Source organism: Taeniopygia guttata, chromosome 11 (genome assembly GCF_048771995.1).
Source record: "Taeniopygia guttata chromosome 11, bTaeGut7.mat, whole genome shotgun sequence".
Classification (NCBI taxonomy): Eukaryota; Metazoa; Chordata; class Aves; order Passeriformes; family Estrildidae; genus Taeniopygia; species Taeniopygia guttata.
The window spans coordinates 3,627,267-3,650,948 of NC_133036.1; the positions used below are offsets into that span (position 1 = coordinate 3,627,267).

Genomic DNA, 23,682 nt, shown 5'->3' on the forward strand with positions numbered 1-23,682 from the left:
CAACTTATTCTGGTGGAGTTAAAACAGAGTTTTATATTAAGTATTCTGATGGGAGTCATGAGAGCAGAGAAATCCTTCTCATGAAATGCTTTTATCTTTTAGATCACATGAATGAAAGTATGCATTTTGACTGTGTATCAGCAGTCTGATTTCCTGGAAATTGTGGTTTCCAAACAGATGGCCTCAGAGATAAAAATGTGCTTCATTTACTGCTTGAACTGAACACTTTGGGGAAAAGGTATTTCATTTGTGAAGGGCATTTTAAATTTAGCAAGCCAGATCAATTACTCTATTGAATAAGATACCTTGGATGAAACCCCTGGTGGGTTCTGAGTTTTATGCAAGCAGTTTGACTCATTTTACTGCTATTGTGCAAAAGGCTTAAAACACTTTATCTCACTGAAGAAAAAGAAATACAAACTGAAATAAATATTTTCAGACCCACTACATATCTATGATGTCCTGAGGGTTAAAAATGGAAATATTTGTTCAGTGCAGAGCTTGTGACAGGCTTCCTGTAAGCTGCTTTTGCTGTAGTCACATTAGTCAGCTGAACATTACTAAGGAAGTTTCTCTACATTCATTCAGGAGCCGGGAAGAGAAATATTCCCGCTGACTCATGCTTATTGGTATTTTCCTTGCTCCACCTCCAGTCACTTTGGCTCCTCCTCTCCTCTCTTGCTAGTTGCCTACTATATTTAAACAGCTGTTTTAGAGCAGCGAGAGGATTCCAGGCTTGTCGTTTGGTTGGCTCTCCTGACTGTACAGTCACTCTCATAAAGACCCCACCTCCCATCAGACCTGCTGCTAAAGGTAAGAAGGCTCCAAATAAGTACAGAGAGCTCTGTCTGGTGTACCCTAACATCAGTTTCTGAGCATCACAGGGGTGTTTTTGGAAAGGTGTTATTACATATCACAAAGTTGAATTTTTTCCACATAGTTTATTTGTGTTTGGGGGGTAACTGGCCTGACATGTAAGAGTGATGGTGCAAGGAGAGAACAGCTTCTGAAACTTGTAGGGAAGTATAACATGTAAAAGCTCTCAAGATCTCTGCTTTTTTAAAAAAAGTACTAATTAATTAAATATTAAACTAGTGAAACAAGTGAGCTGATGAGGAAATTAAGCTGAAGAAAACTATTGTTGCATCTCTGTTGGAATTGTTCTTTAAAACTGAGTGTTGTGGTACCTCTTTTAATGTCCCCCAGTGTTAATACCCCAACTGCATTGCTCTCTTGAGCTCTCCCCATGTGCTGTTCTGGCCACACTTGGTGATTCTTACTGCAGCAAAACCTCACAGGGAGAGCTATCTGCACGTGGCGGAGGTAACCTGGCTTTTTATTTCTCCAAGGCTCACAGAGTGTCCTTGTCTTGCTAAATGTATCTTTGCTTTTTCATTTGCTCACTTAAAACCTGTTTCAGGCTTACAGGCTGGAACTAGTAAGAGCCACCCTGACCGAGTTTGTGAGTTATAGTCCCTCTAGACACGAGGCTGTGTCAGGAAGGTATGCAGAGTTTGGCCCAGAGTGAGCTGGGAGCTTTTCAGCCAGAAACAATTATGTAACATCACACAGACACTGGAATGCTTTGGAAGCAGCAAGAAGCCAAGTTGTGAAACTTGCTGCATTCTCTCAAATGAGGAGAAGGAAAGGGACATTCATTTAAAGTAGGAAGCTCAAAGCAGGAGCCAAACTCAGTGTCACTAAGCTGAGTAAGTGTGAGTGCCCAGCAGCCTACACTTCATAAAAGGAGGGTGAGAAGAGCAGTCTTAAGTTTCTTGCTGTCTCAGGCTTTTTCCTGGTGCCAACTAGTTCAGTATAGATTGGCAATGAACTTCAATGTCCTATTGTTTTCCAATGGCCCTGCAAGAACAGGCTTTCCTCTGCTACACTGTATGAGCTGCTCAGGTTTTGAGGTATTGGAGTCTAAAACTGAAAAAAAAAAAATTATTTAAAATAATCCACCTTGACGCCTAATGGCAGGAAAGGTGAATGTTTGGCCTGAAATTAAAATGCCTGAGATGCTCTGAGCTCTGAATTTTACCCCCAAAAGTCAAACCTTTAGCCTACAGGATGGGAATAGCTATAAGCAGGTTCAGCACCTGATTCACTTTCTACTTAAAAATAAAAATTAATAGCTATGAATTATAGAGATGGCAGCTATAGGGTATGAAAGGGACTTCTTCCATTTGTAGAGAAATGCAAGGATGGTTAATCTTGTGTTGATAGAATTTTCAGGGTCAAATCTTCAGAAAACAAAATGTGTAGCACTAAAATGTCATTGGGGGTTTTGTGAACCCAGGTGCTGAATAACTCCATGGTTAAAAATGGTCACATGCATACAAATCCAGTAATTTAATCAGACTAACAACTGTGCTCCTCTAGCTGTTACAGTTTGGTTTAATTGCAGAAAATGCTCCTCTTTCATGTGTCAGAAGGGGCAGAAAAGAGGGGGAGGGTGGCAGAGGGAGTTATCAGTGAGCGTGCGGCTGCTGCTCTGTGCTTTATCAGGGTGAGAGGGGTGGCACGGTGCAATGGCCAGGAGCCAAGGCAACCTTCCTCTAAAGTAAACAGCACTGCCAGCCTGTCTTCTCCTGGCTTGTGCCTTTTTTGTCCCCTTCAGAGTCCCCCAGAAAAATGCTGGCACCCAGCATTGATGCTGTGCTCACGCCTTACAGACAGGCTCGCAGGCTCCTTGTGTGAGTGCTGGCTCTGCTGCTGCCCTGCAGCTGCTGCCATGTGCTCTCCTGCTTCAGCAGTCCTGCTTCCAGCAAAAATCCCACCGATGTGCATGCAGTTTTCCCATGCATGCTGCTGCAGGGAGCTGTGGAGCAGAAACCTGGAAGGTTGCTTCCAGAGATCTTGCTTTCCTCTTCCAGGCTCCCAGTAGTTTCAGAGAAATAAGATGTGTACTCTGTGTTAGGAAAAATTAATAAGCACTTCTCTTCTTGTGTAATACAGTTGTGGAGAGGGGGTTATTTGTTATCATGGAGAAGAAACTGCTGCTGACCTGCAGGTAGATACTGCAGTTCACTGGTTTCAGGGGAATACCTGACTGCTCACACCAGTGTCCTGTTCCTTTGGTGTCTCCGGCAGTCCCAGCTGCTGGTGCTGAATCCTATTCATTGCAGCTCTGGAGCTTTGTGGGAAGGAATTATTTGGGGGTAAACTTAGATCACAGTCTGGTGAAGGTGGTACAGGTTTTGGTTAATGTGGCAGAACCTACCCAAAAGGCTAAGGAGATCCTTGGGTGGTTGGGCTGTGCTCCCTCATCTTCTGGGGCTGTAGGGAGGCCTTAAGGGGAGTTCATCTTCTGTAGTGAATACAACTACCTTTGAGTCTCAGTTAAATTGGGAACATAAGTTTTGTTGACATCCAACTATCTTCAAAGCTTGATGCTTCAAATTATTTAAATTAGAAAGCACAACTATAATGTCTTTTAAGTGGTTCGTGCCCTGTCAGGCAAAATGCATAAGAGTCTTAGACTAATGCTTAGTTAAGTAGTAACAGGCAACCAATAAGTGACACTAAACTGTGATCCAAAAATTTGGACAAGGCTGCTAGTTTTGAATGCATCTTATGTGATGAACCCAGTCACCTTGGAATTGAGCTGTTTAGCCCAGCCATGGCTGTACATTGCTGTGTATGAGAACTGCCACATCCCTGCAAGCAAACGCTCTCACAACATGCCTGCTGAAGGCTGGAATTTGTGAATTGTAAACTCACTGGTGGTTTCCTGGCTGCCATTCAGTCACCAGCATCCTGCACTTTGCTGGAGCTGCTGTGGTGTAAATGTCAGCCTTAAAGAGGGCATTACACTGCTAGGAAGACATTTGCTGCAATACATGTGTCAAAGGCAGTGATGTGCCAGGCCTTGTGGAAGGGTGTAGTGCACTTGCCAAAGATCTTTCTGCACTTGGAAAGGGTGTGGAGTGCGTGCCCTACTGGATGAAGTCGTGCCAGTCCATGGATTTTTGCTTAGCTTTCCAAAATGACTATAAGGTTTTAATAAAAGAAAATCTTTTCTGTAGAATAACTTAAAAGCTTATGCTAAATTTCAGAAATATCACATTTATTGTTGTAAAAATAACTTCTCTAGGTTAGTGACAGTGTAATTCCATGGAAAACTTAAGTCATTTGATGTGGTAGGATTTCTGCAGGAATGGCAAAACCATTCTGTTCATTGGATGTTTGCATAATGATTAGGTTAGTTTTGTAGATTCCACTCTAATGACACCTAAGTCTCCAAGATAATTATGATGCATATTTTGTTCAAAGACTTGATATTTATTTGTTAAGATATAGACCTCTCCATTTTCTAGAAAATTATGAAAGAAGGTTCCAGAACTAAACTTGCACTTCTCAAAAAACCCTATAGTGGTAGAATGGTACCTATTTGAAAATGCAGTCAGGAGATTCCCAGCCTTTGGGCAGAAGTCTTGAATCAGATTTACTTCACTTATCAGTAAATGCACTTTTACTTTAAAGTTACTTTAAAAAATGTTTGTGATAATGATTTTCTGTTTTCTACAGAGTGTGGTCAGAAGTGAAGTTTTTATTAACAAGCTGCAACATTTTATTTAATGTAGTCAGAGGGTTACTAAAATTGCCAGCTGGAGTAACTGGAATTCATGTCTAAAAAAGAAAGATAACTGTCCTATCCCCCTTTTGTGGTGCATAATCAGAGGATCATCCTTTGATTTTGGGGTCAGGAGGAGAAAAAGATAAGGAGATCTGTCCTGAGTGTGGAAGTGTAATGTGACAGTCTGCAATGCAAGAGTAATAATACTTTAGATTAGCCTGAGTTTGTGGGCTGGAGAAAATCTTGTGGGGTTTTTCTTGTTTGTTTGCTTGTGGTTTTTTGTCAAAAAAAAATAAAATAATTCAAAACATATTTGTTTCAGCAGGTAGATTGCAGAGCATAAATGCTTCCAGATGGGAAGATGTATCCATTAGTGACCAGACCCTCAAACAGGAGTGGGCTCAAGACACTGCCTGTTGTGATCATAGGTAAGCTTCTCCTGCCAGCACTGCAGTGTTCTCTTGGGCTGTTGTTGCTTTGGACTTGCTGTCTCTAACTTCTGTTCCACTTCCACATGTTCTCACTCAAACCAGAAATGCCTGACTACTTTCCCAGACAGGCAGAATTCTTATAATTCTATGAGACCTCTGAGTCCTGAGTAGTAGGGAACAAGATATCTTACAAATTAAAACACATACCTATTTTTAATGGTGAAATTGGAACCTTTTGAGCATCTGAGCCTGCTTTTTCTCTGTTAGATATTTAGAAATATTTGAAACCTTTTCAGTATAGATAAATAACCACTTTATTGGGATTATCTGTAGTGCTTGAATTGAAGGTAGGTTTGTGTGAATTTTTTCACCATTATGTCTGTTTACAAAGTACTCCAGATGCTGTTAAGGTTTTTTGAAATTTGACAGATTTCTTTTAAAACAGGAGCGAGCTACACTGATTTTGTACAGATTTCATAGACTTATAAAATGCAGTTTTCTACCAGTTAAAAATAATAGGTTATATAGTAACTGTCTTGCCTTCCTTGCAAGAGGGAGCTTTCAGTGTAAGATGATTCTTAGAGCAAAGTAATGATGTCAGAGCCTTCCCCTCTGACCAGCCATGACCTGTGGAGGTGTTGGACCTTGCTCATCTGAGCATGTGTTTCATGCCTTGCAGATCTGGCTTCCCTCCTTATCTGGCATCGAATTCAAAGCACCCGAGGGAGCTGCTCCAAAGTCAGAGCACTGCATAAATCACCCCTAATCCTTGCTCACAGCACGTTTGACAAGGATACTACTACCAGCAAGTCCTTGTCTGAGAATGACTGTGTGCTGCTCAGTTGTACAAGTCTCTAGGTGGGGAGGGAGGGTATTTTGGTACCTCCCTAGTGCACCTGTACAGGGACCCAGGGTGGAGAAGCCACCAGAAGTGTGGAGAGCACACATCAGAAGCAGCAGTGTGAAGAGATGCACGCTGAGGAGGCTGTTGGACTGAAGCAGCCCAGCTCCTTCACTGTTCACTGCAGCTGGACAACACTGCATGAAGGTTCCAGCAGGAGGGCTGTGGGTGTGCTGCCCCAGCTGTGCTGGCAGCCTCATGGAAGCAGTTGCATTTAAAATGTCTTGAGCCCCAGATGTTCTTGTGACCATCCATATCAAACTTAGACATGGTTCAGAATAAATCCTCTGTGTGTAGTCGCTGAGTGTTGTGCACTCTCAGGTGGTGAAGTTTGGCTTAGGTACCTCCTTGTACTTCCTACAGCAAAGTAGTAACCTGAAATTTGTTATATTTTACTATAGCTGCAGTTTAGTTTGTTTTTAGTGTCTGTTGCTGTTGGTTTTGGCTAACTTTCCTGCAAGTGGAATATTCCAAGCAGTGACCAGCAGCTGCTGGTCCATGCTCAGCACAGCAGCCTTTGTCCCCAGCTGTGACATGGACTGCCCTTCAAATAGCTCCCTGTTGGCTTTACAGCCAGGACCTCCCTCTTTGGGGATCCTCAAGGATCACCCTTTGCTCCAGTCACCCTTGAGCACTGGCACTGTGTCAACAGGCTGCTGTCACTGGTTCTCCTCCCCTCTTTGTCACTGCACTGTCATGGGTTTTGGTCACACAGCAGCAAAGCCTGGGCAGCCAGACAAGTTGACAGTTATACAGGTAATTTATAAAATATTAAACATGGAGAACAGCCATGTGCAAACTTTACACAGGCTACTGTCACTGGGCTTTGGAGTCACATTTATCTAGTTTTTCCACTGGCTGTTGGGTGGTCAGCAAAGGAGTTCAGCCATCCAGCAGCCTGCTCAAAGTGCTGTGTTCTGAGGGCTTGTCTTGGCATGGCAGAGAGACTTCTTCCTTAACACATTGCAGGACCACAGGAGTGCTGGTTCCCATTTGAAAGTGTCCTCAAGACCCATTAATCAAAGCTGTATTGCCAAATATCCCTTAAAAGAGGGAATTTCTCTCTGAGAAGAACTGGTTCCCCTTCACTTCAATAGTCACCATCTTTTCTGGATCTTGTATCCTGTGCACAGTGAACTACTCTGTGTGAAATGTGCTTCCAGGAGAGCTGAGACCCCTGGTCAGCCCATGATCAGCTTCTAGACCACTAATTTTAGAGAAATAACTCCATTCATCACCATGCTAAAGCCTTCAAGCTTCAGGTGAGGGCAGCCTCTGACTTACTGAACCCTGTGTCTTCTCAGCAAGTTCTAAGGACCTTGCAATGCAAATAGGAGCAAGTGAGGGGAAGGGTAAAATGACTTCCCCATCTCCATCCAATAAGCCCATGCTGGAACAGGAAATCCCCTGTATCCATAGCAGTGTCATATCTCTTGAATTTGTCTGCATCTTCTCAAACAACCGCTCTATCTCCAGAAGTATAAACTCCTCTCAATTGTTTTTTTCAGGGAATGGACCTTCAGGAATCTGTCTCTCATATTTCCTGTCAGGTTACACCCCTTACTTCAAAAGACACGCTCTTCACCCTAATCCTATTCTTCAGAGAAAACTGGAAGAGGCACCAGAAGTCTCTGTTTTGGACCAGGTTTGTGTAAAGATAAACAGTAAGACATCCTTGTAAAGCATCCTAGGAGTGCATCATAAGTGATTACCTTGTTTGGATTTTCAAAGTACACAGACAGAATGAGCCTTAAGCAAATTTTGCTTTGTAATCCAGATCTCCCTTGTATGAAATGCCAGCATTGCTGCTAAGATCCTCGAGGCAGCCCTTGGGCAAGAACAGGTCTGTGTGCCAGTAAATGAGCTGCCCAAGCAGACTGAGCCCACTGATCAGAGATGCTGGAGTAACGAGCAGGCTGCTGCCTGGCACTACATGCGCTTTGAGCATCTGGTCCTTCTCTCTCTAGGATCTGGAGTATCTGTCTGAAGGCTTGGAGGGACGGTCCCACAGCCCTGTGGCTCTTCTGTTTGATACTCTGCAGCGCCCAGACACAGACTTTGGTGGGACAGCAGAATCTGTGCTCACCTGGTGGCACGAGCCTGACAGAGCCATCCCCCACCTGGTCCTTGGCAGAAACGCTCCTGGAGGGGCCTGGCACGTAAGTGAATTGGAGCCAGCTGGGGTCTGTGTGTTGTGTAATAGCCAAATGTGCTGACTGGAGAGGGAAAAGCTCCTCTAAAATGCCAGTCAGCTGTGTTACATCTTATACATATAGACAAGTGAAAGTTTAAAAGGAAAACAAGCCTTTATATTCCCCATCTCTTTTACTTTTTGGAGAACATGGATTGTTTCATCCATGACAGCAGATCAGAGGAAATTACTAATTTCATCATCTGTGCCATATTGAAACATGGAAAAGTTGCCTTTCTCTTTTTACATTAAAAAATTAAAGTAATTTTGCTCTGCTTCTTGTTGCAGTCTATAGAGGGCTCTATGGTTACCCTGAGCAGAGGGGAATGGATGGGACTCCCAGACGTCCCTTTCAAAGAATGGTTGAAGCAAAAGAGAAGGTAAGAGATACATGTGTGATCATTTGCAAACATCTGGAGATTTTTAGAGAACCTGAATGGAGTTCTTGAATGTAGCTACCCATCTGTAATTGGATGATTTTAGTGAGAGAAAGGACACCCTCCTGCACCCCAAAACCAGCCCATTCTATATTGAGTGGTTCAGATAAAGTTGCAGTGCTGCTTGGAATATGTCCTTCTCCACACCCACTGGGGAGATGAATCCATGCCCATAAGTTCTAAGTAAAGCTTGAAAGCTTGGTCACCTGGCTCCTACTGCTGTTGCCCCTGATGACAAGTATCATGCTGCTGTGCATTCTCTGAGGTGCTGCTTCTCTAGACATGTGTCACAATTAATCTCAGGAAGTCCAGGTGTTAAAAATTGAATGGAAGCAAGATATTAGAGGAAGACTTAAATAACCAACCATGTTCTTGGGGTTGGGATTAATGCTAGAGAAAGCTGCCTCTGTCCAACAGCTTCTGGACCTGATTGTTAGCTCTATATGTCAGGAATAACTTTACTAAAGTCAGAGAAATTTGATCAGTCTTCTCTGGTAGTGCCAGGATAGATGGCTCTAGGATACATTCAGTGCAAGAGGGACAAATTCCAGTCTCTTACTTAACTGCTGCTTGACCTTTGTTTGTCCTTTATTACAGAGGCCTCAAAAACAATAGAGCCACAGCAGAGGACATTGCTCAATATTACCAACACTATGTGATGAAGAAAGGACTGCAGAAGAATTTCAGATGTGGCACTGTTGTAACCTCTGTGAGGAAAGTGAGTGCAGAGAGCATCTCCAGCCACACCCAGAAAGATCTTCAGGAGGATAGTGACTCACTCTGGAACTCAAATGAAAGAAGTGCAGAGGTCTTTCAGGTGGATGGATTTTTCAAAAGTGTGGAAGGTGATAAAGAGCCCTTCTCCATCTATGCAGAGAATGTGGTCTTGGCTACAGGAACGTACGACAATCCTACCTGGCTCGGGGTCAAGGGAGAAAACCTTTCCTATGTGCACCACCAGCTGTCTGCCCTAGAAGAAGCAGTGAAGAGCAACAGTGTTGGCATCATGACAGATCCAGTCTTGATTGTAGGTGCTGGTCTGACAGCTGCTGATGCAATTCTCTTCGCTCACCACTGCAATATTCCAGTAATCCACGTTTTTCGGAGACGAGTCACTGATCCGGGCCTTATTTTTAACCAGCTCCCCAAAACGATGTACCCTGAATACCACAAAGTCCATCAGATGATGAAAGAACAGACAGCTGCCTGTGCTGGGCCCTATGAGCGCTACATCAGCCTCCCTGAGCATCACGTGCTCTCCTTTGGCAAGGACAAGAAATGCATCTTTCAAGACAAGAACGGCTGTCAGAAAGCTTATAAGATTTCCATGGCTCTTGTTCTAACTGGCTCAAACCCCAACCTCTCCTTTCTGCCGAATGATGGCATTGACTTGGCATTGGACAGTGACCAGCCAGTCAATTCAAAGAGGAATCCCATAGATGTTGATCCATTCACCTATGAATGCACTCAGGAGAAAGGGCTCTATGCTCTGGGACCTCTAGCAGGAGATAACTTTGTACGCTTTGTGCAGGGAGGGGCTCTGGCTGTTGCCAGCTCTCTGTTAAAGAAAGCCAACAAAAATCCCCCCTAACAAAAAACTCCATCCCTGTGCTACCTGTACTAGGATGGGTTAGTGCTCTTTCCATCAAATCATCTGATTTGTAAATCCTCAAATCCAGAGGCCATTCCTGGTATTCTTCAAGGTTATATGGGGAGCTAGTAAGTTCTTGATGAGTTATTTGAGAAGATTAAGTAACCAAATACAGGGGGGGGTTCCACCACAGCAGTACCTTCAGTTCCTGGGAATACAGCTCCTTTTCTGCACAGCTGTGCACGGTTACTGGAACTGAAGCTTGTGCCTGGAAAAGGAAGGGGCAAGGAATTGCTCTTCTATCTAAAACCCTCCAGGTGACTGAAAATTGAATTGAGGAATCAATGTTAATTATTTTCAGATAGCAGGCCCACAACACTGCCTGTTGGTGTCTTACAGTGTTTTGTCAAGAAACAAAGTAAACTTACCTGGTTTTATTTACTCCTGTGGTTTGGCTGTATGTTCTTGTTAGGCCAGAAATCACTGCCAGGTGCTGCAGGTACCTCTTTGGCACATGGAAGGATACTCTGCAAGTAAAAACTGACATACAAACACTCAAAACTGTGTTGTTTCACTGACACCAGCACAAGTAATATATGACTCTTTAAAAAAAAACAAGGGATTCCTGTGATGGGTTCTTCTCCTTCCTGAGAAGAAATGGTACTGATTTGCAAATATTTGGTCTATCATCTTGCAGCTTCCTACTCTAAATCCTAAACCTGTGACAGCCAAACTCTTGGCAGCTGCTGTAGAGACAAGCAGAACTAAAGGGGAGCTACAGGTCCATCTTGAAACTGCCCACTGTATGGGGCTTCTGCTGCATAGAGGATTCTGGAAAGGTGCAATATGGTATATACTGGGTGAATTACTAATGTATTTTTTAAAATAATATTATTTGTATAAGAGGGAAAATGGCACAGTCACTTTTTGGTAGCTTTATGCTATATATATATATAAACTTTTTATACTGTTTTTCTAAAATATTTTTATTGGCAGAATATTTTGTTACAGTCTTAGTCTGTTCTGAATGAGCTGGGGTAGATGGCAATGATGCCTTATGGTGTAAGCAGCATTCTCAACAGATCTACAGGGGCTTTCATACCTCTCACAGGAAAATTTTCAGTCATAGCTAATTTAATTTGGTGTAAATACAGACTACTCCCAGTGCTGCACTGAAACTCACTGATATCAAAAGACCCTGAAAAACTGAGTGGGACGAGACATGTATAAATGAATTGGCCTGCAGTTGAGATGTGGGAGGGGCTTGTCTGTGAAGTTACTTTATCACACTTGAATCATTTTTCTGACTACTCTTGTATGAAACTTTCCAATAAAGTGATTTCAGACTTACCTTGTGTTTGTTTTAACTGTGAATCTCTGACCCAGAAAAGACCTAATGAACTGTTCATCACCATTGTCTTCCTGGTGAGGGCATGGTTTGTGCCTGCTAAATCCTTCATCCCTCTGTTCCCTAGGAGGGCCCTACTGTGAATTTTCTCTCTATGTATCTTTGTCTCCCCAGTAGGATGAAGAACCCTTGTGAAGTGCCATGCCTGTCTCTTGTGAGGCTAAGAGAGTGCCAAGCCTGGTTATTTGCCAAGCTTGTTCTTGCCTGGGGGATCTTAGATCTCTTTCCTGTTCACCTGCTCTCTCCTCCTGTCTGCAGAATAACCCCAGATCACAGCCTAGACCAATCAGTCAGTTTAAGACAGTTTAGATCAGAAGGGACATTTGAAAGTCTCTGCTCCAACCTCTGTAAAGTTAGAAGTTGCTCAGTTAGACCTGATTGCCCACTGCCTTGTTGGGGAAAGCTTTGACTATTTCCAGGACAGAGATTGCATTATCAACATTTGATTGCCCCATTCCACATTTTTCCACCTTTGTTGAGAATTGTAGAGTATTTTCTTAACTAGTTGAGTTGTCCCTATTGCAGCTTATCTATTGCCTCTAGGTTTGGTGGTTTTGGCTCTTTTTCACTGTACAGCTCTGAGAGGAGTCTGGTTCAGTGTGTTAAATATCAATACTCACTCTTCTTGGCAGGCTGAGACTGAAGTGCCCTCAGTATTTTGTGAACACAGAAGAGTAGAGGGAATGAGTTTCCTGGTCTGTGTCCTTGATCGCTGGCCAGAGGGATGGCAATGCCCCCAGGGCTCTCTTTGGCAGCATTACTCTAGTGAGCTGGTACTTTTCCCCTGAATCTGTTATCCTGGCAATGTGGGCTTTCCAAAGGAGGGATAATGTGGTTCTGTGATCTTCTGCAGCTAACCTTTACTAAAAAAAGTTCAGTGATCAATGCTCACTTCTCTGAAAATGCTGGTTTTGGCCACATCTTCATGTCTCAAAAGCAAACGAGAGGAGGAGAACAAAAGCCAAAGAGCATTTTTAAAAAGCAAGGGGCACTGGCGTGTGCTGGGAATAAGGTCACAAGATTGGCAACAAGTGAAATGCTGTCCTTCCCATCACCGAGATCAAAGCCACAGAGCTCATGCTGATCATTCCTGCATCCCATGTTGCATTATGCTGAACTAACTTGCCCTGCACGGGAGAGCTCCTAACTGGGTCAGCGGCCTGAGCCTCGGTGGCGGAGCGGATGTGCCCGAATGAACCTCCTCTCCTGCCCAAGAGGAAGAGCTAATTGCCTTCCCCGTGCAGGCCCGGAAAGGGAAGTGTTTTTCCACAACTGAGGCTTAGAAAATATCCCACATTCTGCCCCCAAGGGATGTCAAAGTAGAGGATCTCAATAGCAGAACTGGTGGTTTAGTCATCGGCTGCAGGTCCTCAGGGCAAGGCTGTGTGCTTCTAATCCAAGCTGTCATTCAGTTCTCTGTATCCAGGGAGGCAATATGAATTATTGTTCCAAAACAATCAGCTGTGAGAATCAACAGATACCAGCTTTGTTATGAGCGCAATTCACCCAAGCACTGTGACCTTGACCTGCAGCATGTGACAGGGACAGGAATAAAACCAGTCTCCTCCTGGGCCCTCTGCACAGGCGCGCTCTGCCCGCGATGGTGACGCAGCTCTGCCAGGTGACACCATAAATGCTTCATCCCCATCTGCACTGACTGCTCGGGCCAGCCCAGAGCTCACCCTGGTGAGCCAGCTGGGTGTTTGACATCTGAGACCACTCTGCCTCTGTCCTGTCCCCTGCCAGTCACCCAGTGTCCCCTCCCTGCTGCCGCAGTGACCAGAGCAGGTCCATCAGGGGAGCCTCAAGCAGCTCCCTGCTCAGCTCAGTCTGGATAGAGTGGATTGGTTTTTTCACACAGAGCTCTGGCTGTAGCTAAAACGTGATGTTCACCCTGCCACAACAAGGGCTCCATGTCAGGGACTCATTTTCCCTTCTCCAGGGCTCCTCAGCTTCCCTTAGTCCCCAGTTGCATCCTTGCAGAACAAGCTCCCCAGACCTGCTGGTACTTGCCAGGAACAATGGAAAATTATGCCTTCAGAATCCAAATGAAGATTTGAAGTTTACCAAGAAGACAAAAAACAGAATTATGGTTTTCTGATTTTATTGTGTTTGTGAGTCCTTGAGGTCATGGATGATGCATTTTGAACTCACCTGTGGGTGTGGCAGAACTGAGTGTACAAGTTTGAACACAGGTATATTTATTATGCAATTAAAATACAAACTTACTGCTTCTGCTTTTTGCTTTGGTAAAGGTCTTGTGAGATGTCAGAGTGTGTTCATTGAGAGCTTTTGCTTCTTAAATGAAGGGAAGGGTGGCCTCTGTTTAAAAGGAGCCATCTTTTATGTATCACCTGAATTGAAATAATTTCAGTAAAATAGTCTTGGGAGCTCCTTTGATTGTTCAGCCTTCACTTTTTTGGCAGCACTTCTGTCTTTGAGCACAGGATTAAATCCAGCCACATCTTGGCCAGACCACTCTATTTAAAAGGTCTACAGAGCATTATGATACATTGCAAGTCCAATGATTGCCCAAGTCTTAGCTTTATAAGGGCCCTTAGGGAGCTGTCAGGCTGTTGCAGATGTAGTGGTTGAAATTAACCTGCTTTATTTGTGAAATACAGGTATTTGTGGGTAGGCCAGCAGCCAACACATCACTGCTGACTGACAGCTCCTGAGGTCAGGCTAAACTGCTTGCAACTGGGGACACTTGAGGAGTGGATGGTGTGGGAGAGTCTTCTAGCAGAAGAGGTTTCAAGGTGGAACAAACCCTGGAGGCTCCAGGGTAAAATATCTGACTTCCAGGGCTCTTATACAAACCATGAAGGTGGAAGAAAGCTCCTGGCTTCAGAGCAGCTAAGTGGTGAGGAAGAAAAAGAGCACAAATTTTGTTGCTATTGTTGGCTGGCTCCTGCCTTCTGCCAGAGCCTGGAAAGCTGCACGGATCCTCTGTCCAGGAAGTTTCCTTTGACATCCCTGGGGACAAGCCCTTAGGGCCAGAACAAAACCTGGGCTCTTTGATGTGCAGCTCAGAGAGGTTCTGAGAGATTCTGCTCTGGCATGAGAAGGAAAACACCTCACAGGTGTTCTGTCTCTGTATGAATGTGCCCTTCTGCTCCATATGGGCACCCACATTACACAGCGTGGCTTAGGAAGAAGGACATGCAAGTATATTGATTTACGGGAGCAGAGCAGGCAGCCCTCATGAAATTTTTGCAAAGAAAGCAGAATGGGTTTTGTTTTCCAGGCCAATTTTTTTCTGGTTGCACTCATTTCTTGGAAGCACTGTCAACAGTTCTGCTTTGTTTTACGTCTACACTGCAGCAAGCTGGAGACAAGGAAAGGAAGGGAATCCTGAGCCAGGCAGCAGCCATGCACGGGCAGCGTGGCCCTGCTCCACAACCAGCATCCCTGCCAGCTGGGAAACTGCTCTGGGAGGTGACAGGGCTATTTACTTCAGATATTTACCCCGCAGGTGAATTCCCATGTCTCAGCCTCACTGGAAGTGAAGGGGCTGGGAAAATACGGGCAGGAGCCTCCTTTAGGGCCGGGGATGCAGCTGCAGGGGCTGTGGTTTGTGCCAGGGGTGCTGGAGCACAGCCCAGCTCTCTCCTGGGCACAGGGGGGCTCTGCTCAGTGAGAGAGCTGCTAATGCAACCTGGGAGTGAAGCTCTCAGGGGCTGTGGGCATGGAAAGTTACTGCTGATGACGAAGTGAGGATTTGGGGATTTTGAACTGGGTAAGTTTCCAAATCTGAGTTGTGCTTTTGTAACCCACTGAAGCTTTTGCCAGAGAGGCAAACTTTAGCCAGAGGACGAGCAAAGGGCAGGATGGAATCATTCCTATAATGGCAAATAAATAGAAAATCAGGAGAGCTGCATTTTTTTGTGAGACCACAGGCAGTTTTAGATCTAAAACATTCATTCTTTTTGAGAGCCAGCCCAGTGGAACAAACCTCATTTGCAACTTGGCATTAATACTCGAGTTATCCAGCATTACGGTAACTCAGAGTCAGCAGAGGTCTCAGAGGCACAGAGAGCTTTCAAAGCTAATAAACCAACCAATAGATCTTTCTACTGAAAAAGCCAGGGAATTTCTATGCCATTAAAAAAAAAAGAAAATCTTTGGTGTGGTAAGTATTTTCCTGGGGTAGTAAATGAACTTTTCATCTTAAACACTAAGGTCTAGCGAAACCAAGTAAATGATGGAGTGGTGGGATGCTGAGTGCAGATGCCCCCGTGGCTGCAGTGCCCTGGAAGCACCCTGGTCCATGCCAGGCTCATCCCATCCCTCATCCAGGCATCCTGCTTGGGGACCAGCAGGGACACAGGGCCTGCCAGGCCTTGTCCAGCTGGGAGGAACAGGAACACACACAGTGTGTGATGAACATTGTGACATGGAGGGTGACGAGATCTTTGTCTTCCCAAGCTGCAATGGTGGCTGAAAAAAAGATGGATGAGTCAAGTTACACAAAGTTAACATAGCAGTGTTGTTTCTAAGCAAATCTGAATGGGTGGAAAGTTTATGCCATGTGAATCCCTCATGCTGTGCAGCTGAGGGTTTGTTTTTTTTTTTTGGTTTGGTTTGGTTTATTTGTTGTTTTTTTTTTTTTCTTTTTTCCCCTAATCTGGTTGCTGGAATGCCAGGGGTGGATTTACTGTGTTATCAAACCACAGCCTGGGAAAAGAAGCAGTGCTGGCAGATGCTGATGTGTCATGGCTCAGGGCTGGAGGGAATTCACAGCTGATGCTGCTGCACAGCTCTGAGGCTGGGACATGCTGTGGGCTCACTCCCACGAGGGCTGGCAGACCTCACAGGGCATGTGTGGGTGCCAGCCTGGGACTGGCACAGTGCAGGTGAGAGAGGTTTGGACGGATCTGACTCTGCAAGTAGAAAATCCAAGGAAAGGGAAACTGGATATGTGGAGTATCCACTCCTCAGCAGTTTTCCTGGTTGGGAAGGATGGTGTCAGCATAGCCAGGAAGGCAGAGCCAGTCCTGGGCACTGTGATGAGAGAATGGTTTTAAGGTCAGATGTTGCAATTGAAATTTTCCCTGAGCCCTTTCCAGCACCTGTTTGCCAAACTCCCTTTGAAGTTGCTGGAGCAGCTTTCCTGTAAATGCTGCTCTTGTCACAGAATCTCTGCCCAGGAAATTAGGGGATAATGAACAGTAAGACACATGAGCAGTGAGAAGGAAGGGTGGCAGTTCATGTAAATGAATTACAGGTGATGGGCACTGCCTGAAGTACCCTACTTGCAAAAACATCCTTCATGGCCCATATTGCACCTTCATGAAACTTGAGCCAGGGATTTCTCAGGAGAGTGAATAACTGGCATCATTTTTGCTGGCTGGAGTATAACTGGGATGGCTTGGGGCAGCACATTAAAGCATGCAGGATGCAACCTCTGCCATAGATTGACCTGATCAAACATGTAATAGTAAGAAGGTTTTCACCTCTGAAAAGAAAATCTTTAAAATCCTTCTTCTGTTTTACTTGGAGTGGAAAGCAAGACCTTTGGAAAAGTTTCACCAAAAGCAGAGGCAGAAAGCTGCATTTGATCAGGGACTTACAGCAGAGCATCAGACATTGCAGTGAGCACTGTAACCTTTGGCATCTTATGGTGGATTTCTGCTCCGTCTCAAGGCTGGGAGAAATTTCAGAATTGTGTTATACCAGAACTGGTTTTTTCCTCTGCATAATTCTAGGTTTGGTGAACAGATGTTTATAAGAAACAAAAGAGGTTCCCAGGCCATGTTGTGGGGTTCTGCAGCAACCACTTGTACTGATTTATAGTGAAGATGGCTGTCATCTCAGGTTGATATAAGTTCTCATTCCTGAAAACCTAAATATTAATTTAAATATTTTTTGGGAGCTGGAGAAGCAAGAGTCTGAGAAAAAGATCGAGTTATATAAACAAATATAATTTGTCTGATGTAACACTCCAAATACCTCATCCACTGAGTAATGTGGATATGACATAACAGGGGAGCTGGATGAGAGCAGGCCAAGTGAATTGTTCTCATCCTGAAACAAAGGAAAAGAAATCAAAGGGAGGTAGAATTACCCATTCCCAGGCTTCCCTGTGACCTTCCTTGTGCTCTGTTACGTCCATTTCCACCAAAAATTTCCTCTTCCTTTAAACAATGTAGTGGATATCCCTCTGTCCCACTGGGAAAAGGCTCATGGCAGAGGAATTGATGCAGCTCTGCTGGAGCAGATCCCCATTTGCAAGTGACACTTTCCCAGTGTTAGGTCAGGAAAACTGTGGGAATTTAAAAGCAACCCCACAGCTAAAACAATAAAGTCTGGCTATGGTCAAATATGCTCACAGATGAACCACCTTTGCCTCTCCCCTCACATGAGTGGTTCCAATAGCCTTTGGCTGCTGCATTGAGAAGGGAAGCAGAAATGCACAGGATAAAAGTGTCCATTTTTTATGCTTGTTCCCCACACTCTCAGTGAGCCTGGAAGGTCCCCATGGCTTGGTGAAAGAACTAAGCATTTTCAATACAGAAATATAATTTTCATATTCCTCTGATTCCCTAATACTCAGATTTTTCAGGATGATATTTTACTGATAATCTCCTGGTTTGAAGTTTATTTTACATAGGGAACGATCTGTCCATTTGTATCATGACTTGAAACTCACCTGGATGAGTTTGGTTTGATTTGTTTTTTGTTTTTTTTTTTTACTGATAACTCTTACAATAACAAATAACAAAATTCTCAATAAAAAATCCATCCTAGGAAACCTGACTCAGAGTCAAGATTGACTTAGAAATCCTTGCAGTGGCCACAGGTAGGCACCCCAATGAGGATTCAGTGGGTCCTAGGGATGGGCAGTGCCTGGTCTAGCAAACAGGGCTGCCCAGAACAGGGAACTGAAGGAAACTCTACAACAGGGCAGCAAAGATATAAGAGGCCAAAAGATGACAAGCCTGAAGAAAATTAACTATGTGAGGAAACTTCCTTGGATTTGGGCTGGAGCATCTGAGCAGCCCTGCAGCTGCTGAAGGCTCTTTGCAGGCTGCTTCCATGCACAGCTCTGCTGCTGCTGAGGCAGAAACCAGCTGGACATGGACTGCATTTTACTTGCTCTCCTTTGGAAGAGAAATGCAGCACATACATGGAGGTGGAGGAGTGATATGATTACAGGGAGCTGGGAAATGATGTTGCTTTTAATTAAAGGTGAACGTTTTCTAGGGATGTTTAACTGCCCTCCAGCAATGCCATATGGCCCTTGGATGAAGCTGATCCCTGCTGTGTTAGTCTGGGAAGGGCAGATATTTTGGGAAATACCTGCTGGATGGGCAGTGCTTCACTGACATGCAAAGGTGGTGGATTCAAAGAGGCCTTTGTGGAAGGCACAGGGGCTTTTATCTTCTCTCTGTTTTCAGCTCTTGCAATCATTAGTTACACCAAGACCCCCTCAGTGCAGGCACAGATGAGCATCCTAGTGCTGGGTGAGGAAGCACAGGATGGTATTTATGGCAGCCTGCTTGCCCAGGGTGGGACTGCTGAGCCCCAGCCCCTGGCCAGCTCACCTCCTTGCCTGACAGCAAATGTCAAGTGCCCTGGTGCGAGCTGGTGCTTGTATTTCAGTGAAGATTAAAGGCAATCACTGTTTATTTGTGTAAGGAACAGCCCCAAATGCAGCCTCCTGGCAGTACCTAATCCACTGTCAGAGCTGGGCTCTGCCCATTCTTCTGAGCATTTTGTGGTTGATACTGGGCAAGGCTGTCACTCAAGCAGGTGATATTGGGAGGGCTGTTTGTGGTGTTGGCATGTGAATCACCACAAGACTGGGCATGGACAGCCTGCAGTTCAGGAGGAAGATGGATACATGATAGCATTACATTGTCAAAAACTCATCCCCAGAAGTTTTTCAGAAAACCTCCCTTGGCAGTGCACTCAGAAACATATGGGACTATTCTGTTAGCCAAAGCTTTGGTATTTTGCCTTAAAAATGGAGCATCCAATGTTTTTTTGCAGCGTGCCAGGGGAGATGAGCACTGGTGTCTGCTTTGTGGGGTGTAGGAGGCAGCTCTGCTGTGATTGCCAGCACAGACCTTGCCAGCACAACAGAATATGTTCTAAAATAGGACTGAGGAAGGGAATGGGTCAATAACCCAGCAACACCCATATAGCCATTTTACAAAACTACAGAATCACCACAAAATCCTTGCATGGCTTGGATTGGAAGGGATCTCAAAGATCCTCTAGTTTCACAGCCCATCCTTGGGCAGTGACAGCTTCCATTGGGGCAGTTTACTCAAAGTCCCATCAAACCTGGCCTTAAACACTTCCAGAGATGAGAGATCCCCAGATGCTCCGGGCAGCCAGTGCCAGGCCTCACCACACTCACAGGGAGAGTTTCTTCCTAGTGTCCAATCTACCCCTTCCCTCTGTCACTTTGAAGCCATTCCCCCTCATCTTGTCACTCCAGGCCCTTGTCCAAAGTTCTTCTCCACCTCTCTTACCTCAGACCCTCTTTAGGAGCTGGGAGGGGCTCTAAGGTCTCCCTGGAGCCTTCCCTTCTCCAGGCTGTACGACTCCTGCTCTCTCAGTCTGTCTCCAACACCTCTGCTCCAGCCTCTGATCATGTTGTCTCCTCTGCAGCAGCCCCACATCCTTCTCAGGGACTGAGGGCCCCAGCTGGCTGCCTGGAGGGACTTTGCCACCAAATTCTCCTGCACCTATTGATAATTTATCTCCCCAAGCCTTGAATTTCCTAGCAACAAGATTAGTCCAGCAATACACAGGGAGTGTGTTGTTGGCCAGCAGGGGCCCCACAGGTCCTGGCTGTTTTCACCAGTCTTTGTGGCCTCCCCAGTCCCACTCTACCTCTCCCCAAGCCAGCAGCCCTCCAGCCTGCTGGTTCTTTGGGACCAAACACGCCTGCTCCTCTTAGGAGGGGTTGTTGGGAGACTCTGCTGCAATCAAAATGTTTATGTCCTTGATGTTTACAATAGGCCATTAAGGTGTGCCCTGAAATGCTATAAAACAAACAGCTCTGGTTTATTTTTTTAACAGCTTTGGTACCAACAGCTGGGAATACTCCACAGCCATAAAGATATCTTGCAGGTCAGGAGCACTGACCTGGTAGTCTGCGTGCTGGAATGGGTTTCAAATATAGAGCAGGCTCCTGGAATCACTTGCCATAATCCTGGAGGCAAAAGTGAAGCAGTAAATCTGCTGTGACTCAGAGTATACACCTGGCAGAGAAACCTTCAGAAACATTACTGGAAGGAGACAGATTTATCCTGGATGCAGCAGGTGAGGTGCCTGGTGGGAATCCCTCTAAAACTGCTCAGAACAAAAGGGGAACCCAAATGAGGAGCCAAAACAACCAATGGATGCAACCCTTAAGCATTGTTTTCTCTGCCACAAAGAAAACCACAGAGAGATTCAGACTGTTCATCTCACTGCAATTTAAGTTTCTCTATTTCTGAAGCCCTGGAAGCAAGCTGCTATTTAATAGAACCACTCTTCACAAATCTGAAGTGACCCCTGAAGAAACCTGCTGGCAGATCTCTCAGCAGGGAGCCGTGTGTCCTGGTGCCAGGCATCCTGCCCAGTGCCCACACTGCCTGCTGTTTGTCAGTAGAAATGGGCTTCTACCACGTAAAAGACCTTCTACCACCCATTCTTCTTCCTCAGCTGGTTCTGAGGAACCCTGTGAAGAAATCTCTCCTTTCAAAGCTGAGCTTTCTGCAGTGAGCTCAGACAATGTGGGTGACCTAGGAGTCCTTTGCACTTAGAACTTTAGCATGGTTTCATTCAATATTTCTATTTCTGACATTTTCATGGGGAAAAGTATTAATAGTTGGCTTCATATTTTTGCTAAATGTCTCATACAGCATAATCTCCTACAAAAACAGATGGTTCATTAGGTACACCTGAACTGGTAAAAGATCTGATAGCTCTTGTTTCACTTAAATTTGAGATTTGCTTTGGACCTTTTTCCTGTGGTCTGCCAGAAGTTGCAAAGTCGAAGCTACCTGGAGTTTAATTGCCATGCTGTGTCTTGCCACCTGAAATCACTAAGCAGCAGACAGAGGAAGGGTAAACCCCTCCAGATATCTCTCAATTGTGCTGTAAGAGGGCAGCAGGGGCAGCCAGCCCAGGCTTTGCCAGCGATGCTCAGGGCATTTGCACAGAAATGGAGATGGTCTTCATCAGCATGACTTGGATGTGGTGTTACATAATTATCTGGCCATGGACTGTACAGACATGTTTTCAGGGAAGGGATTTAGCTGTCATGTGAATCCCAGAGCATGATCTGGGCTTGCACAGGGTGGTAAAGCTGTTGGGACAGGTTTTGGTGGGGAAAAAAGTTTCAGGTTTCTGAAGTTGTGTTCAAACCCCAGCTAAAAGAATAAATCCTGTGTGTGTGTGATTTGAGGTGAAGCTGGAAGTGGGAAAATCAGAGCTGGGATTTTGCATTTTGGTGAAAAGGTGGGATGAGGAGAACCAGTGGGTTCTCAGGGATGTTGGGATATTGCACAGAGGCTTTGTGCAAGCAGGGCAGCACTGAGACAGTGGTAGCAAGCTAGTTAAAAATATGATTTTCAGGGGGCTTGAAATTATTCACATACTTGCACCAATTTTGTGAATAGCTATGGATTTGTAAACTTCCAAAGAGAGAGGGGAAGAACCTAAAAGAAAAAAAAAAAAAAGTGATGCATTAATTAAGATCTCTTTAAAGAAATACTTAAAGAACATTATGCTGCAAGAACTGGTTGGAAATATGATTGCAAGCCTCCTGGAGGTGACCCTGTGTCCGTCCCACAGCAGCACAGCTCCCTCTCCTGACTGCAGAGTTCAGATCCCCAAGATGAGGGGTTTTGTTCTCACTGGGAACAGGTTCTTTTCTGCAGTGTAAATGTCCTTTGAAGCACTAAAAGATCCATCCCTGCCTGTGGGGATGTGCTAGATACAGACATTTAAAATCTGTAATTACTGCAGGTTCTCTGTTGAAGTATGGCCCAGTGGGACCTTCCCTATCTCCAGCTCTCTTCTCCAATTCTCATTTAAAGAAAATGTCTGTTTTCCAGAGTGAGAGCTGCTGCCTAAGGAGGGGAGGGTGGGTAGGAGCATTTGCTGGCAGCACCTTGGTGTGATGAGCTTCTGATCTTGGCCACAGCACGTGGCTGGGCTCAGCTGGGTGCCCGCCCTCCCTGCTGCCATCCCGTGTCCCCAGGCTCTGCAGGGACACCAGCAGTGCAGGTACCACACACGCACACTGTGCCCAAACTGCTGACACACCCACGTGTCACTCTGCAATGCTCCGACCTTTTGTCCCCATGAGGTTGTTCTGACATCCTGATTGTCCACCTTCCTCAGCTGTCAACAGCTCAGATTATCCTCAGATATTTGGTATTTCTGCTTGTACAAGGGCTTGACAAGCCCTGTCTGAGTTGCCCAAACAGCTTTAATTCACCAGCTTGTCTGTGGATGGCTTTGGCCAGGAGTGTGCCCTTTGAAAACAAGGTTGGTTTCTCACACTGCAGACTGTGTGCTCAGCTCCATCCCCAGGAGCAGCAGTCAGGTAGGATGCTGGGTTTGTGTCAGACTTTGGGAAGGTCACAGAGCTGACAGAGGAATAGAAAGATGGACACTAAGCAGATGGAGACACAACAGTACCACGCTCATCAGCCATGCTGTGATCATGCCATGGGAGTTGTGTGTGTCAAAGCCCAGAAAACAGCCAGAGCTGCCCAGACTGGGCAGGCCACGGGAGCTGTCCCAGGCAGGGGCCATGGGCTGCTGGGGAGCTCCAGCTCAGAGACAAAGCCCAGATGCTGCAGGCAGCTGAGACCCATGTCAGAGCCTCACAATGACACTCCTGCTGGGATCCCATTCTCCAGAGCACTGCTGGTACTGACACCACGGGGACCTTTTATTGCTGTGAGGAATAAGCCACCCAAAACCTCTCTGCTGTAGCCCAGAGCCTCCCTGCAGCCTCAGCAGCAGGCACTAGATGTCCTTGCATGCCGTGCTGTGGATGTGCAGCCTCTGGTGCTGCACAGGCTGCTGGTGGGACACTTCCACGAGGGTGACAACCACTGGATGAAGGTGCCTTTTTACAGCTCTGGCTTTATGGGACAGAAGGGAAGTCATGGAGGAAAGCACTCGCTT

At 45.4% G+C, this 23,682-nt stretch overlaps 1 protein-coding gene across 5 annotated transcripts; it reads left to right on the forward strand.

Moving 5' to 3' along the window:
- Nucleotides 1-667: 667 nt before the first annotated feature.
- Nucleotides 668-11,480, forward strand: OSGIN1 (oxidative stress induced growth inhibitor 1). Of its 5 annotated transcripts, XM_030282268.4 has the most exons (7): nt 695-813; nt 1,207-1,323; nt 4,902-5,007; nt 7,420-7,556; nt 7,879-8,070; nt 8,391-8,482; nt 9,137-11,480. In XM_030282268.4, the coding sequence occupies exons 3-7, from the start codon at nt 4,923-4,925 to the stop codon at nt 10,128-10,130; spliced, it is 1,500 nt and encodes a 499-aa protein (XP_030138128.3). In that variant the 5' UTR covers nt 695-813; nt 1,207-1,323; nt 4,902-4,922; the 3' UTR covers nt 10,131-11,480. The 5 variants fall into 5 exon arrangements, with proteins under 5 accessions (XP_012425901.4, XP_002188991.5, XP_030138128.3 ...); XM_012570447.5 differs by lacking the exon at nt 1,207-1,323 and having other exon boundaries at nt 668-813; nt 4,905-5,007; XM_002188955.6 differs by lacking the exon at nt 1,207-1,323 and having other exon boundaries at nt 676-813.
- Nucleotides 11,481-23,682: the final 12,202 nt, after the last annotated feature.

Coding starts and splice junctions, on each gene's coding strand:
- OSGIN1 (XM_012570447.5), top strand. CDS start 4,923: ATGCTTCCAGATGGGAAGATGTATCCATTAGTGACCAGACCCTCAAAC. Junction 5,008..7,419: donor ACTGCCTGTTGTGATCATAG/GTAAGCTTCTCC, acceptor TGTTTTTTTCAG/GGAATGGACCTTCAGGAATC. Junction 7,557..7,878: donor AAGTCTCTGTTTTGGACCAG/GTTTGTGTAAAG, acceptor TTCTCTCTCTAG/GATCTGGAGTATCTGTCTGA.